The sequence below is a fragment of the Erythrolamprus reginae genome, chromosome 6 (assembly GCF_031021105.1).
Source record: "Erythrolamprus reginae isolate rEryReg1 chromosome 6, rEryReg1.hap1, whole genome shotgun sequence".
Lineage (NCBI taxonomy): Eukaryota > Metazoa > Chordata > Lepidosauria > Squamata > Dipsadidae > Erythrolamprus > Erythrolamprus reginae.
In genome coordinates this window covers 41,021,980-41,039,206 of record NC_091955.1, presented here as the reverse complement: position 1 = coordinate 41,039,206, position 17,227 = coordinate 41,021,980, and the positions used below count along the sequence as shown (strand labels likewise).

General features: G+C 41.3%; 1 protein-coding gene across 16 annotated transcripts in view; it reads right to left on the bottom strand.

Moving 5' to 3' along the window:
* Positions 1-17,227, bottom strand: part of USP15 (ubiquitin specific peptidase 15) — a 230,599-nt gene that overhangs the window by 132,237 nt on the left and 81,135 nt on the right. For 9 of the 16 annotated variants that reach the window (XR_011559475.1, XR_011559476.1, XM_070755598.1 and 6 more), the window contains one exon: positions 9,751-9,834. The exons of 4 other annotated variants lie outside the window; for them this stretch is intronic. Coding sequence is in view for 8 of the 12 variants with exons in the window: in XM_070755598.1 (XP_070611699.1) it covers positions 9,751-9,834 (84 nt within the window). In the remaining 4 variants the exon portion in view is untranslated. Of the gene's footprint in view, positions 1-8,585; positions 8,654-9,750; positions 9,835-17,227 lie in introns of those variants that run through there. 3 more of the 16 variants (XR_011559478.1, XM_070755613.1, XM_070755606.1) reach the window with 3 other exon arrangements.

Genomic DNA, 17,227 nt, shown 5'->3' with positions numbered 1-17,227 from the left:
ACAAATGAGGCAATAAGCATGGAATATTAAAGGCTCTGTACAGTACCTTTAAGCATTGCATTTTAATTTGTTTTATAATTTCAAGATATACAGATATGATCTATTTCTAGTAGGAAATATTTTGAGAATTATATAGTATGTTATATTACATTAAAAGTTAAAAATACTTAAGAAAAACTGAAGTAGAAAACATAAAAAGCACCACATTCTTCAGAATCTAATATTTTTTGTTTGCAAATGGATTTATAGACATACAGTAGTACCTCTACCTACAAACGCCTCTATTTACGAACTTTTCTAGATAAGAACCGGGTATTCAATATTCTCTTCTCTTCAGTTCCATCCAAAGAGGGGTGGCTGAGGAGGAAGGATGAAGCGGATCTGACGAGAACGCAGCACTGCCCATTTGCCTCAGCCTCCATTAGAAGCAGCAGTGGTGGGGGAAGCAGCAGCCTCCTGTCCTCCCCTTGTTGGAACGAAACATTTACAGAGGAGGAAGAGCTAAGTTGGTTTACAGAGGAGGAAGTGAGCTGAACATATCAAGGGAGAGAGTCGCCCACTTGACAGAGGAGAGAAGCTTGGGTTTTCCCCCATGCCATTAAACTTGGGGCGCAGTCACGTAGTCCTGAGGGGGACGGTCAGTAGCAGTGGCAGCAGCCTTCCTATAGTCTGGCGATACCGGATTCTCATGAAGTTTGGTAGTTGCGGCTAGTGCCAGCTGCCAAACAGCGTGAAAAGCTGCCGCTGGAACTAGGGGAAGGCTGCTGCCGCCGCCACTGACCACCATCCCACAGCTTCATCCTTCCTCCTCAGCCAACCCTCTTCAGATGGAAACGGATCTGATGAGAATGCAGAGATGCCCATTTGCCTCAGCTTCCATTAGAAGCAGCGGCGATGGCGAAAGCAGTAGCCTCCCATCCTTCCCATGTTGGAAGGGCGAAGGCTGGGCCGATCCATCTGCTGTTGTGAGCCGCCCCGAGTCTGCGGAGAGGGGCGGCATACAAATCTAAATAAATAAATAAATAAATAAATAAATAAATAAATAAATAAATAAATAAATAAATAAATAGTTTGTCCCTCGGCGGCATCCTTATATCAAATCTTGCATTGGGAAGTAGTGTGCAGAGAGGAGCTGCTGTGCCAGCAGCACCGCTCCTACGGCACCAGGAGGGCAGACCCATCTCCCGTTCCCAATCATAGAGCGTTGCGAGGGAGGCGGAGGTAGTTAGAGCCGGAGACCTTCCCATACACCTGCTTCCCCCAGGTCCTCGCAGGAATGTGACCAGTTGAGCCACGGTGGAAGCGCCCGTCTCTGTGGGAAAGTAGGTCTCTCCATTAGGGGAACAGGCGAGAGGGGACTCCTTGCTCACAACTGGGACAAGCGCCATGGCCTCGGTGAAGGTTTGGAGATCTCTGAGGTAGGAGTGCAAGGGTCTTCAAATCTGGCATGTTTAAGGCTTGTGACTGAAGGAGGAAATCTGAGAGTTGAAGTCCACAAGTCTTGAAGCTGTCAAGTTTGTAGACCCCTGGGTTAGGGGTGCAAGGGTTTTCAAACCTGGCGGGTTTAAGGCTTGTGGACTTCAACTCCCATTTCTGTGCTAGCATGACTGAAGGAGGAATTCTGGCAGTTGAAGACCACAAGTCTTGAAGCTGTCAGGTTTGAAGTTTGTAAAAAGTGTACATGTTTTTAAAAAGTGTACATGGTTTAAAAAAGTATTCTGTTACACTGGTATTTTATTAAACAATATAATACTACACCATCTGGTTCAGAATGTTTTCCTCCTCTAAAATCTAGGTGCGTTTTATACATCGGTGCGTCTTATACACCAAAATATGGTACTCCCCCCCCCCCACTGTATGTGTGTGTGTGTGTACGTACACACACACACACACACACACACATACCCACAGAGGGAAAAAAGTATTTGGTCAGTCACCAATTGTGCAAGTTCTCCCATTTAAAACAATGAGAGAGGCCTGTAATTGACATCATAGGCAGATCTTAACTATGACAGACAAAATGAGAACACAAATCCATAAAATCACATTGTCTGATTTGGAAAGAATTTATTTGCAAATTATGGTGGAAAATAAGTACCATATATATGGTATATATATGAGTACAGTAGTACCTCTAGATACGAGTTTAATTCGTTCCAGAATGGAGCTTGTATGTCGAACAACTCGTATCTGGAACAAATGGCTTTAGACTTTGTTTTCCCCCTCTGAGATAACCAGAAGCAAGGATTTTTGCGCCACCTAGTGGAAGCTCGGCTTGTATCCCGAATTTGAGCTCGGGGGTCGAAAAGAAATTTCGCTCCCGTCGTGGCTGGTAACTTGGAATACTCGCATGTGGAGCAGCTCGTATCTAGAGGTACTACTGTACAAGACACACCTTTTTCCTCCCTAAAAGAGGCTGATAATTTGGATGCGTCTTATACTCTGAATGTAGCTTTATTTTCAGCACTAACTAGCTGCTAATGATCTTCCCAGATCTTACCTTGCAAGCTCTTTCATTGTTACTCTCTGCAAATAAAGTCTTTCCAGAGTTATTTTCATTGCGCTAATTTGCTCTGAATAAGTTTCTTTCCGGCCCTAACCAGGCGCTAACTATGTTCCCAACTTGCGAGCTCTTTCATTGTTACTCTCTGCTAAGAATGTTTTCCAAACTCTGTCTTTGTAGGATTTTTTTCCTTGCTTTCCTTGCTCTGAATGTTTCTTTCCAGCCCTAACCAGGTACTAACAATGTTCCCAGCTCTTATCGGCTTGCAAGCTCTTTCATTGTTACTTTCTGCAAAGAAGAATGTTTTCCAAGCCCTAACTCTTTGCAGGGTCTTTTCCATTGCTCTACTTGCTCCGAAAGGTTCTTTTCAGGTGCTAATGATGTTCCCAGTTCTTACTGGCTTTTTCATTGTTATTCTCTCTGAATAAAGTTTTTTAAAAGCCCTAACCAGGGGATAAAATAATGTGCTGAAGCTGACCAGACTAAGGATGCTAGCCAGATGAACATCTGGTAAGCAGATTCTTTTCCCTATGTCGTTTGGCGGGACCAAGGGGAGGAGCCTTCTCAGTGGCGGCCCCGACCCTCTGGAACCAGCTCCCCCCCAGAGATCAGAATTGCCCCCACCCTCCTCGCCTTTCGTAAGCTCCTTAAAACCCACCTCTGTCATCAGGCATAGGGGAATTGAGATATTCCTTTTCCCCCAGGCCTATACAATTTATGCATGGTATGTTTGGGTGTATGTTTGGGTTTTTTAATAAGGGTTTTCAGTTATTTTAAATATTAGATTTGTCAACAAACTCAAACTCAACCCTGATAAGACAGAGTGGCTGTGGGTTTTCCCTCCCAGAGACAATTCCATCTGTCCGTCCATTACCCTGAGGGGGGGGAGTCACTGACCCCTCAGAGAGGGTCCGCAACTTGGGCATCCTCCTCGATCCACAGCTCACATTAGAGAAACATCTTTCAGCTGTGGCGAGCAATGTTCCCTCTAATTTTTTTTCGGTGTGGGCGGAAAAGTATAGTGTCTGAGCGGCAGTCCCCTTGGGGCTGGGCAGCATAGAAAAATAAATAAATAAATAAATAAGAAAAAAAATCCCTTCTTTTTTAGTAAGAGAAATTAATAATTTTAAAAAATCAAAATCCATTACTATTAAAACTAAAACAACCAGGAAAACCAAAAACATAACTATTAATAAAAACAGGTAAGGGCTGGGGTTTTTTTCTCTGTTATTATTTAAGTGCTTTTACCATATGCTTTAAATCAAGAGTCACTTCTCTCTCTGTTTCCCTCTCTTTCCTGTCATTCTCTGCCTCAATCATTTTCTCATTTCTCTTTTTTCTCCCCCTTTTTCTATCATTTCTCTCTCTCTCTCTTCCACTCTTTTCTCTCTCTTGCTTTCTCTGTCTCTCTCTCTCTTGCTTTCTTCCTCTCTCTCACTCTCTCACTCTCTTCCTTCCTCTCTCATCTCTCTCTCACACACTCTCTCTCTTCCTTCCTTTCTTCTCTCTCTCTCTCTTGCTTTCTTTCTCTCTTCCTCTATCTCTCTCCCCCTCTTGCTCTCTCTCTCTTTTTCTCACTTTCTCCCTCTTGTTTTCTTTCTCTCTCTCTCTCTCACTCTTTCTCTCTCTTTCTCTCTCTCTCTTGCTATCTCTCTTTCTCCCCCCCTCTTTCTCTCTCTCTTTCTCACTTTCTATCTTGCTGTCTGTTGCTCTCACTCTCTCTCGTTCTCTCTCTGTTCTTCTCACAGCGGATACCGGTGAAGGTGATTTTGAATGTCGAGGGTGCGCACGCTCGCTATCCACCTACCAGTCCTCCCGGAACATTCAAAATAAGAAAAACCTTTGCCGGTCTCCATTGTGAGAATGCCTGCCCTGCCTCTCCTGCAGCCCCCTCGCTGACAGCACAGGACAAAAGCGCTCTCGGCGAAGGGACTGTGAGAGGGGAGGGGCAGGCTTTCCCAAAGCGCTCGGAGCGGCTAGTGGCTGGATGAGGAGGACGAGAAGCCGCAGCCGCCAGCGCGGCTGCGGGAGGAGCCACGCCCCATGGCAGTAAGCGGAAGAGGAGAAAGAGAGGTGGATCGGGCAGGCGGGCGGCAGTGGCGAGAAGCCAGGGGCGCGAGGGGGCCGGAGAGACTGGGGGGTGGGGGCGGCCGCTGCTCCCTGCGCACCCTTGGAAAAGGGTGCGCGGGGTGTGTTTTGGGGTGCGTGTTCATGCACACACGCAGCTTAGAGGGTACAGTGTTGGCGAGGGGGGGCATTTGCCCAGGTTCGCCTGGTGCACCAGTTGCAGCCCTATTTGGACCGGGAGTCAGTGCTCACAGTCACTCATGCCCTCATCACCTCGAGGCTTGACTACTGTAACACTCTCTCCACGGGGCTACCTTTGAAGAGTGTTCGGAAACTTCAGATAGTGCAGAATGCAGCTGTGAGAGCAATCATGGGCTTCCCTAGGTATGCCCATGTTACACCAACACTCCGCAGTCTGCATTGGTTGCCGATCAGTTTCCAGTCACAATTCAAAGTGTTGGTTATGACCTATAAAGCCCTTCATGGCATCGGACCAGAATATCTCCAGGACCGCATTTTGCCGCATGAATCCCAGTGACTGGTTAGGTCCCACAGAGTCAGCCTTCTCCGGGTCCTGTCGACCAAACAATGTCGTTTGGAAGGACCAAGGGGAAGAGCCTTCTCTGTGGCGGCCCTGGCCCTCTGGAACCAGCTCCCCCCAGAGATCAGAATTGCCCCCACCCTCCTCGCCTTTTGTAAGCTCCTTAAACCCCACCTTTGTCGTCAGGCATGGGGGAATTGAGATATTTCTTCCTCCCAGGGCTATACAATTTATGTATGGTATATTTGTGTGCATGTTTGGTTTTTAATAAGGGTTTTTAGTTATTTTAAATATTAGATTTGTTTTATGTTGTTTTATTATTGTTGTTAGTCGCCCCGAGTCTACCGAGACGGGTGGCATACAAATCTAATAAATAAATAAATAAATACCACTGTATAATTTGATTTTCTGTTGAAACCACCCTGGTATTCCTATATATGGGAGGAAGGAACTTGCTTTCCTTTTGCCCCCCCCCCCCCCACACAATTTCTATAAATTTGTAAAAATACAAGTTTAGTAGTAAAGCAGAAATAATGCTTAATATTTATGTTTTAACAACCTCTCCTAATTTTTTTCCAATACTTTACATACAATATTATGAAAATAAACAAATGAATAATCAAATCAATTTTGGCAAGTGTTCTTATTTTATCCTTTGGGGGAGGGCTGAGCCCCACAGCTGGAATTTTTAATCTCCTTTTAAATTAAAATTATAATTACAATATCCACACAATTGATACCATTCTTGTTAAAATAATAGTTTTATTCATGATTGATGAAATTAGTAAAAAGAAAACATTGTTTTAGTGTATCAATACTTTAAAATGAGCATTCTAGAAGTACAGAGGTTGCACTACCTATATTTTAATTATTTAAATAATTTTAATTCAGAAAGTAGTGTGAATTTTATTTACATTTTAACTGCGATAGAGAGAAACATTTAATTTGATTATTTGGAGCACACGAAAATAAGCATATTTAGGGAATTTCAGCCCATTTTACTCATTACGTAAAGTATTTAGAAATTTTCGGGGTGGGGGAGGAGAAGCATGATATCATACAGGCATGAAGAATGTAGCAACAATTTTTTTTAAAAAAAGTACAATGCTCTTCAACTTCAAGAATCAAGCAGGAAAAATAATGTGTATATAGAGCCACTGTTCAGAGTGACATGGATGCAGGGGTGAAATCCAGCAGGTTCTGACAGGTTCTGGAGAACTGCTAGCGGACATTTTGAGTATTTCGGAGAACTGGTAGTGGAAATTGAATACTTCGGAGAACCAGCAAATACCACCTCTGGCTGGTCCCAGAGTAGAGTGGGAATGGAGTTTTCGCAATATCCTTCCCCCAGGAGTGGGGAAGGAATGAGTATTTTGCAGTATCCTTCCCCTGCAATGGGTTGGGAATGGAGATTTTGCAATATCCATCCCCTGCCATGGCTACTAAGCCGTGTCCACCAAGCCATACCACGCCCACCACACCCTGCCAACAGAACTGGTAGGAAAAAAAATTGGATTTCACCACTGGATGGATGACATACTAAATAAATAGATGGGTGGGTGGGTGGATGGATAGATAGATAAAGAAGAAAGTTGTGTAAATAGAACAATCAGTGGAAAATAATAGTGTTTTAAAACAATTACTTTTTCTAGGCCGATAAATAGTAAAATACAATGACTATATGTTTTAATGCTGTATTAAAATGTATCTGTGAGTCAATATTAGGTAAAAAGGATATTCTAAAAGAGATCAGTAAGTATTTATCAATAAAATCCAATTTAAATTCCTATGAATTCAGCACAAATCAGTTCCAACTATGTTCAAGATCATAGCTTAAAAACAAAAGGCTCATCACAATATACCACAAATGGATCCCTTATATTTCTACTCAAAAGATCAGCCCAGATGAGTTCAGTGGAGTTTTTTCTGACCAAAATGACTTTATGCTATTTTTATAAAAAAAATAAAGAAATCAGGAAGAAGGAGGAAAGAATATAAACTTATTAACTGTACTATGGCCATCATTTAATAGGGCTGCATGCATAGACACTGTAACTTGCTAGAATACCCACCCTTTTTCCATCAAGAAAGCCCAAACACCTGCTTTTAAAAGTTAATACATAACAGGAACTGAAGTAAAATCAATGATTATATATGGAATCAACTTCTAGAATTGCATCTGGATTTTACCAGTGCAGCAGGAAGCATAACATTTGCCAAAATAAACTATTATTTCCAAGTTATTATTTAGCTAAACTTTAGATAGAAAGATATATTATAAAATGCATGGTAGATAAATCAAGGAAACCTTGTGTTTTAAAACTACAACATTGTATTAACCTAGTCATAAACTGCATTAACTAAAAATAAAAAATACAAGCTGCTAATCAGACAATTTCATCAAATGGAAATACAACTGCCCTTTTTATAATAAAGCCAGGAGAAATTTATAGTTTCTGAAATTTTATATTACGGTATAGAGTGGAACCTCAGCTAACGACCACAATCTGTTCTGGGATGTCGGTTGTTAGCCGAAATGTTCGGTATCGGAAACAATTTTCCCCATAAGAAATAAAGGAAATAGATTTAACTGGTTCCCAGCTCCTGTTGACTCGCTATTTCCTTTATTTCTTATGGGGAAAATTGATCCCTTGTTTATCGCGGGTGTTCTGTTCCAGGACCACCCGTGATAAAGGATTTTTTTCTCTCCCCCCACACACATTGTCCCTCACTCCCCCCCTCCTTACCTCTTGTCTCTCTACCTTCGTCTCCTCACCAGGGGAGCAGTTGGTCCTGCTGGCGGTGGCGGCTTCTCTTTGAGGGCAGCGGTGGTGGTGGCAACTGCTGAGGCAGCTCCGGCAGCTTCTCTTTGAGGACATTGGTGGGGGTGACGTTCCTGGCGCTGCTGCTCCTCGAAGGGAAGCTGCCGGAGCCGCCTCAGCAGTTGCCACCGCCACCACCAGGACCAGCTAACTCAGCGCCTGCCTTGTCATAGCCAACGCGATGATTTGCTGATCCCCTGGCGAGGAGATGAAGGCAGAGAGGCAAGAGGTAAAGAGGTAAGAGAGGGAGGGGGAGTGAGGGACAATGGGTGTAACAGTTCGAATAACAACCAAAAATTTCTGTTCGCTATCCAAATTTTTGTTTGGTATCCGGTGCAAAGTTTTAACGAAATTTTTGATTGTTATCCGAAATGTTTGCTATACAAGGTGTTCGCTAACTGAGGTGCCACTGTATTTTAAGATGAGATTTAAATAGATGATAACTATCTCATAATTTTAGACATTGTACCTTTTCATATAACACTATCATTATTCTAATAAAAGGATAACATCATTTGAGGCCTGGTTTATATACATCAAAGAAGTAATTTTTGAACTTCTAAAACACACACACACACACACACACACACACAGTACAATAGACTACAGTTAAATACATGTATTTGTCTAACAGAGAGTTGGGGCTACTCACAATTAGTAGAAGCACAAAGGCCACTTCGCCCCATACGAAAACTCCCTTCTCATAAATGCAGTATTTAACTGGAAGATATTGTATAAAATATTTAGAAATATTACTATGAAACACTAAAACATTTTAACAATTGTGTCATAGCCACAAATTTTGAGAAGCAACATTGTATTTGTAGCTACCATTTTCCTCCAATATGTCTATCAGAAAGCAATAAGCACAGCAAAAAACATATACTGTACATAAATACATGCATACACACACACACACACACACACACATTATATAATATATACATAAATACATACACATATGTGTAATGAACTGCAGAAAATGCAATGTGTTTATCATATATAACTCCAAATGTACTAAATTATTCAATAGACAATGTTTTAAACTATTGTACTGTATTATATTTCTGTTAGGGAAACAATTAGAAGTATATAATCACAACATGAAAGTGCTGGGGTGGCGCAGCAGGTAGAGTGCTGTACTGCAGGCCACTGAAGCTGACTGTAGATCTGTAGGTCAGCGGTTCAAATCTCATTACTGGCTCAAGGTTGACTCAGCTTTCCATCCTTCCAAGGTGGGTAAAATGAGGACCCAGATTGTGGGGGCAATATGCTGGCTCTGTTAAAAAGTGCTATTGCTAACATATTGTAAGGCGCCCCGAGTCTAAGGATAAGGACGGCATAAAAATTGAATGAATGAATGAATGAATGAATAAATGAATAAATATGCATAGCTTTTGTCATTATACATAATGCACATACTTTGAAAAAAAGTCAAAAAAATCTCAAACCTTCCCAAAACTAGGGAAGGAGAAATCCCTAAACTAGGAGAAGGAGAAATCCCTAAACTAGGAGAAGCTAATCAATCAGTTACACAATTGCTGCTGCATTTGATCTTTTCTTGCTAAAGAATTTTCTTAATGTAATGGTTCTAAATCAGAAAATGTTGCTGCAAAGCATGTTACGGTTCCTAGGTTCTGAGAAGCAAAGCAGAAATACTTCTCATTAGGGTTTTTGTGTTTTTAAGTCTTGGTGCCCCCTACATTTCCATAGGAATAAACTCCATCCAAGTTATTTTTCTAGACTTATAAACAATTTCTTTTTGAAACTTTAGATGGATGATTAAAATTAAAAGTTCTTTAAGATACAGTGCTTACTTTCTGTTGTTGATGTTGTTATAATTATTTGATAGAGATGGAGAGATCTTTGGTAAAGTTGGAAAATTGGATGCACTTGGGGACCTTTAAAAATATGAAAATGTTAAATTAGATAAAAATGTTGAGATTGTAAAATTAATAATGAAAAAGGAAAAATAATATGAAGCAATGTATGTGAATAATAATTTTAAAAGATTCTTATGATCAAAGAAACAAATACCCAAGAAGTCTAACTTGCCAATTTTCAAAAAGCACAAAAATACCACTCAAAAAAATCATCATGTTTAAAATCCTCAACCAAATCATAGGCATAAACGGTCAGCCAAATCCCAAATTAGGCTTTAGCAAAAAAAAGACCTTTACCAAAAACTAGCTTGGATGCTAAGGGAAGATATTGCTTCTAAAAACAAGGCTTTTTTATTTTATAAAGAAAGTTATTAATAAAGGTGCATCAATATTGTCAAAAATTGCAGCTTAAAGCACTCGTTCACTTTGTATTTTAGAAAAGTGATTCTTAATTTGTTTAGGTCACAACACCCTTTGAGAATCTGGTAATATAAGGAGAAGGGAATATCTCAGTGGGTTAGAGAGGCTCTTGGAACTATTATGTAGTCTTTGTGCAAGTATCTCTTTACGTAGGGGCTGTAAATCCTGTAAATCTTACAGCTATTGAATGTAGGGACAGCACACGCTAAGAAAAGGAGCATGGCATGCCTAAGAGGGATAAAGAGGCTCTGGGAGATCTGGTGTATACTGCATGCAAAAGTGTCTCTGCTCAGGGACTGAATATGTTGCTTGGATTTTGGCAGGAAGGACTTTCAATTCCTGAATTATAGGTAGTCCTGTGACATCTTGCTTAATGTCTTCTTCACTCAATGATTGAGTTGCTAGTCCCAATTGTAGTTGTAAGTCAAGAATTACCTGTAATATCACTTGATAAAAAAAAATAAAAATTCAACAATGTTTAAATTAGAAGAAGGAAACCAGATCGTGATTTGAGGGATCCAGGTTCCTATCGTCCCATCAGTTTGCTTAATCAGGATTATAAAATTTTTATGAAAGTATTAGCTAATAGGATTGAGAATATCTTACCAAAGATAATTGAAGAACCTCAATATGGATTTGTTAAGGGAAGGAAAATATATGAACCAATAAGGAATGTTGTTAATGTGTTACACCATGCTACCGCTACTAAAAGGAAACTGGGAATTTTAAAATTAGATGTGTATAAAGCTTTTGATAAAGTTAATCATAACTATTTATATCAGTTATGTAAGGAGTTAAATATGGGAGATAATTTTTGTGAAACTATAAAGGGAATACAGTGATCCCCCGATTATCGTGAGGGTTCCGTTCCAAGACCCCTCGCGATAATCGATTTTTCGGGATGTAGTGGTGCGGAAGTTAAAACACCATCTGCGCATGCGCGCCCCTTTTTCCATGGCCGCGCATGCGCAGATGGTGTTTTTACTTCCGCACCTGGGAAGACCCAGCAGCTGAGGAGCCGCCTGCCTGCCTGCCCGCCGCTTTTCAGCTTGTCCTCCACTTTTCCGCCCGCCGCTTGTCCGCCGCTTTTCCGCTTGTCCGGCCGCCGCTTTTCTTGTCCGGCCGCCGCTTGTCCGGCCGCCGCTTGTCCACCGCTCTGGGAGTTGAAGACCCAGGGAAGGTTCCTTCGGCCGCCCACCAGGCCGCCCACCACCGGGGTGCTTCGCTGCTTGTTCCCCGACGACGGACAACGTCCGGCCGGCTTAGCCGGGATGGGCAACATGGCATCCGCTTGAGACGCCGGCGGGAGCAGCAGGAGCAGCAGGAACAGCAACATTTGGATCAGACGGAGGCGGCGGTGACGTATGGAGGGGGGGCGGCGGGGAACAAGCAGCGAAGCAGCCCGGCGAAGGCTTCTCCTGCCGAAAGGCGCCCGCCAGAGACCAGTAAGCTTCGGAGACGCCGGGTGGGCGGACACGTGTCAAGGCCGACGTGTGCACCGGACGCGGCTGCCACGTCATGGCGGGGCCCGGACGGGGCGGGCAGGCGGGGATGCGGATGTGTCTCCGTGTGTTTGTGTGTGGGGGGGAGGGTGCTTCGGGCTCTTTGTCCCCCCCGGTGGGTAAAAATGAAGACCCAGATTTTTCAAGAAGATTTTTTAAAATACTACTTTTTACCGGACACGGGTGTTGCGGGTTCGGGTAGGTGGGTTGGCCGGGTGGGTCTTATTTTTTCCAATATAAGACATACCCCGAAAGTAAGACGTAGGGGGGCTTTTGGGGGTAAAAAGAAAGTAAGACGCTGTCTTACTTTCGGGGAAACATGGTAAATGTAAGTATTTCTTGACTATTGTTGATAGTTATTCTAGATATGGGTATGTGTACCTAATGAAACAAAAATCTGAGACCTTTCAGATCTTTAAAGACTTTGCTGCAGAAGTACTCACTCAACATGGTGTCTGCATCAGAAGAATACAAAGTGATCGTGGTGGAGAATTTATGTCACAATTCCAAGGATGGATGAAGAGAAATGGAATCCATCATCAAGCGTCAGCACCTTACACGGCCCCTCATAACGGTATTGCTGAACGTCGCCAGGGGGTCCTACAGACTATGTTTCGTTGCCTTCTAGAAGATGCTGACATGGACAATCTATATTGGGGTGAAGCACTCAGGTATGCTAATTACATTGTTAATCGTACGTGGAGCAATGTTATACAACAGACTCCTTACTACTTGCTTTGTGCGAAGAAGCCTGATATTCAAAACCTCCACATTTTTGGCTCATATGCCATGGTTAACGTTCCACTGGTTCAAAGAAGAAAAGGAGGTCCGGTGTCAGAGAGACTGAGATTTATAGGTTTTGATGAAAGTTCTAAGTACTACAAATTTGCTGACAGTTATCACAGAGCTGTTGTTTCTAATTCAGCTAAATTTGAGGAAGATACAAATTGGTCCAGAATACACAGTAATGATACTTCAGTTTATTTTCCTAAAGATGATGTTCAAGGTACAGCGCAACCTGATCCACAGGGAGCTGTTCCAGATGATGCACAGTCTTCAACAGTCGCAGATTATGTTCCTAGTGATGCAATTGGATACGGAGATAACCAAGATGAAGGATGGACCACAATTCCAAGACGTTCGCAGAGAACCACAAAAGGAATTCCTCCAAAGAGATACGAACAGTAAGTATTACACAAACCTTTTCCTTTTCTATGTAACAATGTTACACTTCCTCCTGAGAACTTTTCTCAAATAAAACATTTGCCTGAGTCTGAACAAGAAAAATGGTATGAGACTATGGAAAATGAACTGGACAGTCTAAAGAAACTTAATGTGTTTCAACAAGTTGAGCCTCCAACGAACAAGAAGATTATTGGTACACGATGGGTGTACAAGGTTAAACAAAAACCAAATGATGAGAAAATATACAAAGCAAGACTAGTAGCACAGGGGTACTCACAGGTGTATCCTGAAGACTACACAGATACATTTTCACCCACAGTTAAAAATGAAAGTGTCAGAATTGCCCTAACCACAGCTATTGCCTTAAACTTAGAAGTTTTCCAGTTTGATGTTGAAACCGCCTATTTGAATGCTGATCTAAATGAGGAGATCTACGTGAAGAGTGCATCCGGGTTCCAGGATCGAGAAGGGGATGTCTGGTACCTGCAGAAAAGCCTCTATGGTTTGAAACAGTCTGCTCTCATGTGGCACTGCTGCCTCATTGAGAAACTAAATTCAATGGGCTTTATTAATTCCGAATCTGATGAATGCATGTTTACAAAAGGGCAAGGTAATGTTTATGAAATTATTCTTGTTTATGTTGATGATATTATTTACATTGGTCCTAACAAACGTATGAGTGAAATTTTCGCAAATGGTCTAGAAAAACATTTTACTTTGAAAAGCTTAGGGCATATTCATGATTATCTAGGAGTTAAAATTGAAAAAACTGAGAAGGGGTTTTGCCTTTCACAAGAAAGCAAGGTTGACCAACTTTTGCATAATTGTAACATGTCTAACGCACATCCATGTCATTCTCCTATGCAAACTGATTTTTACAGGTTGACTCAACAAGATTATCCTCAATTTGAAGACCAAACGCTTTATCAGTCAGTAATTGGGTCAATGTTATAGATTAGCAGTTGGACAAGACCCGACATTTCACTGAGTGTGAATCTTTTGTCAAGGTATGTTGGCAAAGCAACCACGTTCCATTGGACATGCATAAAGAGACTGCTGAGATACATGAAGTACATGAAGGATATGAAGTTGTTCCTAGAGCCGAAACACGACAAGTATCCTGAATTGATTTGTTATGCAGATGCTGACTGGGCAGGTGATAAAGAAACACGTAAAAGTACTTCTGGTTATATGTTTTTAAATGGTTGTCCAATTTATTGGAAAGTTAGAAAGCAGAATGTTATTTCTTGTTCTTCCACTGAAGCTGAATATGCATGTGTTTCTGATTGTTGTAATGCATTAACCTGTGTTTCTGCTCTCATTGATAGTATTTGGGAAAGTCCCATGAAACCAATTGTTATTATGGAGGACAATGTTTCAGTCATGTTCATATCTGAAACTGAATATGTTGGAGCTCGTTCACAGCACATCGACATAAGATATAAGAATGAAAGAGAATACGTAAAACAAGGATTCGTGAAATTACAATATGTGCCCACAACTGAACAAATTGCTGACTTGCTGAATAAACCACTGCCAGCTGATCAACACGAATACCTATCCAAGAAAATGTGCCTTATGTGAACAAATGTCCCTGATGACTGCCAAAGAAGGGGTGTCACGCTGAGTATTGACAGCCCCAGAGACATTCTAAGTCATTCAGAGTTATGCAGTAATTAAATAGTTAACAGTGTGTGTATTGTATTAGCTCCATCCATTATGATGTAAAATCCTGCCATGTCATATATGCATCATTTCCTCCTTCTTGAAAATCTCCATATTGTCCCTCTCTTTCTCTTTTGTGTGCAACGATGTAGCATGCATCTAAGATGCCTCTGATAGGCATTAATTATATTTTCTTATTTTCGTAATAAAAGTAACTTTGTTTGAAAGCTGATTCTCTACTTTAATTCATCGACTCTCAGATATGATTTATTATAGTCCACGCGGGCTGTAATTTATCTCTAAATCTGTCAGGCGGCATATAAGTTTAATAAATAATTCTGAAAAAAAATCATTCTTGGAGCAGGGGGAGAGGTACACTGGCAATCAAGATGTAGAGGTGAAACATTGAACCTCACAACAACTGTGTATATATGGGAAGCATAGATGATATTGATCTGGCTGATAAAATGGTTAAATAATCAGATATTTGGGGGGGAAAGGAGAAATAAAAGAGATGTCAGAGTTAATAAAACAAGGAATTAAAATAGATTGGTGGCCCTATTACCAAATTAAATCAAAGTTAAAAGACAATAAAAAGAAATATGAAATTGCAAAAAGAAAATCAGAATTAGACAAGATCTTACTATTACAGGATGAAAAAATAATAACAAAAATGTATAAATTCCTAATCAATTATAAAATGGAAGTAGAAATCGTTACAGGAAATATGATTGGATGGGCAAAAAAATTAGTATAAAATTAGAACAATGGGATAGAATATGGAATAAACACTACAAATTAACAAAATTTATGGCCTATAAGGAAAAAGTATATAAAATGTATAAATATATATATAAATATATAAATATATATAAAGAAAAAAATAAATAAAATTTATTATAGATGGCACTTACCACCAGCGAGATTGGCCAAAATGTACCCTAATTTGACCTAAAATGTTGGAAATGTGGCTATAGAAAAGGGACTTACTATCATATGTGGTGGATTTGTCCTATGATAAAAAACCATAATATTAAAACTTGGTTAGAAGAGATAACTAAGCAAAAAATTGGAAAGAAACCAGAAACATTTCTCTTTGGGATACTAGATGGAAATATAAGAAAACAGAATCAATATACAGTGGTACCTCTACTTAAGAACTTAACTCGTTCCATGACCAGGTTCTTAAGTAGAAACGTTCTTAAGTAGAAGCAATTTTTCCCATAGGAATCAATGTAAAAGCAAATAATGCATGCAAACCCATTAGGAAAGAAATAAAAGCTAGGAATTTGGATGGGAGGTGAAGGAGGAAGAAGAGGAGGAGGACAATTGCTGCCGAAGGAAGGTGAGGTGAGTGCCCCCTTTTGCCTTTCCGCACCCAGATGCTCCGGGAGGCAACCTTGCGCCAGGTGTATGGGGGGCAGCGCAAGGGAGTCACCACAGCGAAGTGGTTTATTCCCTCTCCAAGCGCCCAGGGAAAATAAAGTGCTCCGTTCACTCTGGGCTGCCAAATCCTCCTTAAGTGCCACCGAAAGGCACCTCTGGCAGCCCAGAAAAGCCCGAGATGGCTGGGATTAAAGGGGGAATGGCAGGAAATGGCCGGGTCTACATGCCACTCTCAAAATTCCTGGGAAATTTTTCCGGGTTCGGGTTCTTAAGTAGAGGCAAAAAAATCTTGAGCACCTAGTTCTTATCTAGAAAAGTTCTTAAGTAGAGGTGTTCTTAAGTAGAGGTACCACTGTATTATTTTACATATCCTCAGTGCTGTAAGAATTGTACTGAAAACACAATTATAAAAAAAGTTTTGGATTGTGCAGAGCTAGATAAATTGACTATTGATTTAAAGCAAAAAGAAGATTCGGAATATTATAAAACATGTAACCAGTTATATGAGTAGCTTGAAAGAAGGAAATAAGATGTTAAACATCAGCACTAATATCTATGCTATGTCAGTAAGGACAAATGAATGTAATACTGTATCAGACCAAAATCTAGCAATATATGTATTAATAGATGTTATAATTAAGTTCGTTAGAGATATAAAAGTTATAATGATAGTAGAAATAGATAGAAATAGTAAATAAGCATAAAATAAAAGTTGATATATGTATCATAAAGGGCATTAATGTATGTATATATGTTTTGTTCATGGGTTTTTTTGTATCTTTTTAAAGTTTATATCAGACCTGGGCAAGGGGGGGCCCGTGGGCCGCATCCGGCCTGCCCGCTTTCTGTGACCAGCCCACCCGCAACCCCCGTACAGTCTTTTCCAAGGCTGCGCAGGGGAGCCGGGCGCCTGCTGACCCACCTGCCCTTGGGTTCCGTGGCAGCACCTTCCCAGCACCGCCCCTGCGCTGGTTTCTCATTGAAGAGTGGCCATCGTTCTGCTTTGCAATGAGGCTCCACTCTTCAATGAGGCTTCACACATACACACACACTCCTGTGTGAAGGAATGGCATCGGCGCCCTATGGGGGAAAAGCAGCTGTCAGCCTTCCCCCCACTCCAGAGGCGCATGGCGGGATGCAGAAGTTTGCCCTGAGGCAGCCCTGAAGGAGGAGGCAGGGATTGCGCACGGAGGAGGGGGTGAGTCTCCGCACCTGCTCACTGAAACACCTCCGAGGCCGAGGTAATGGAAGGC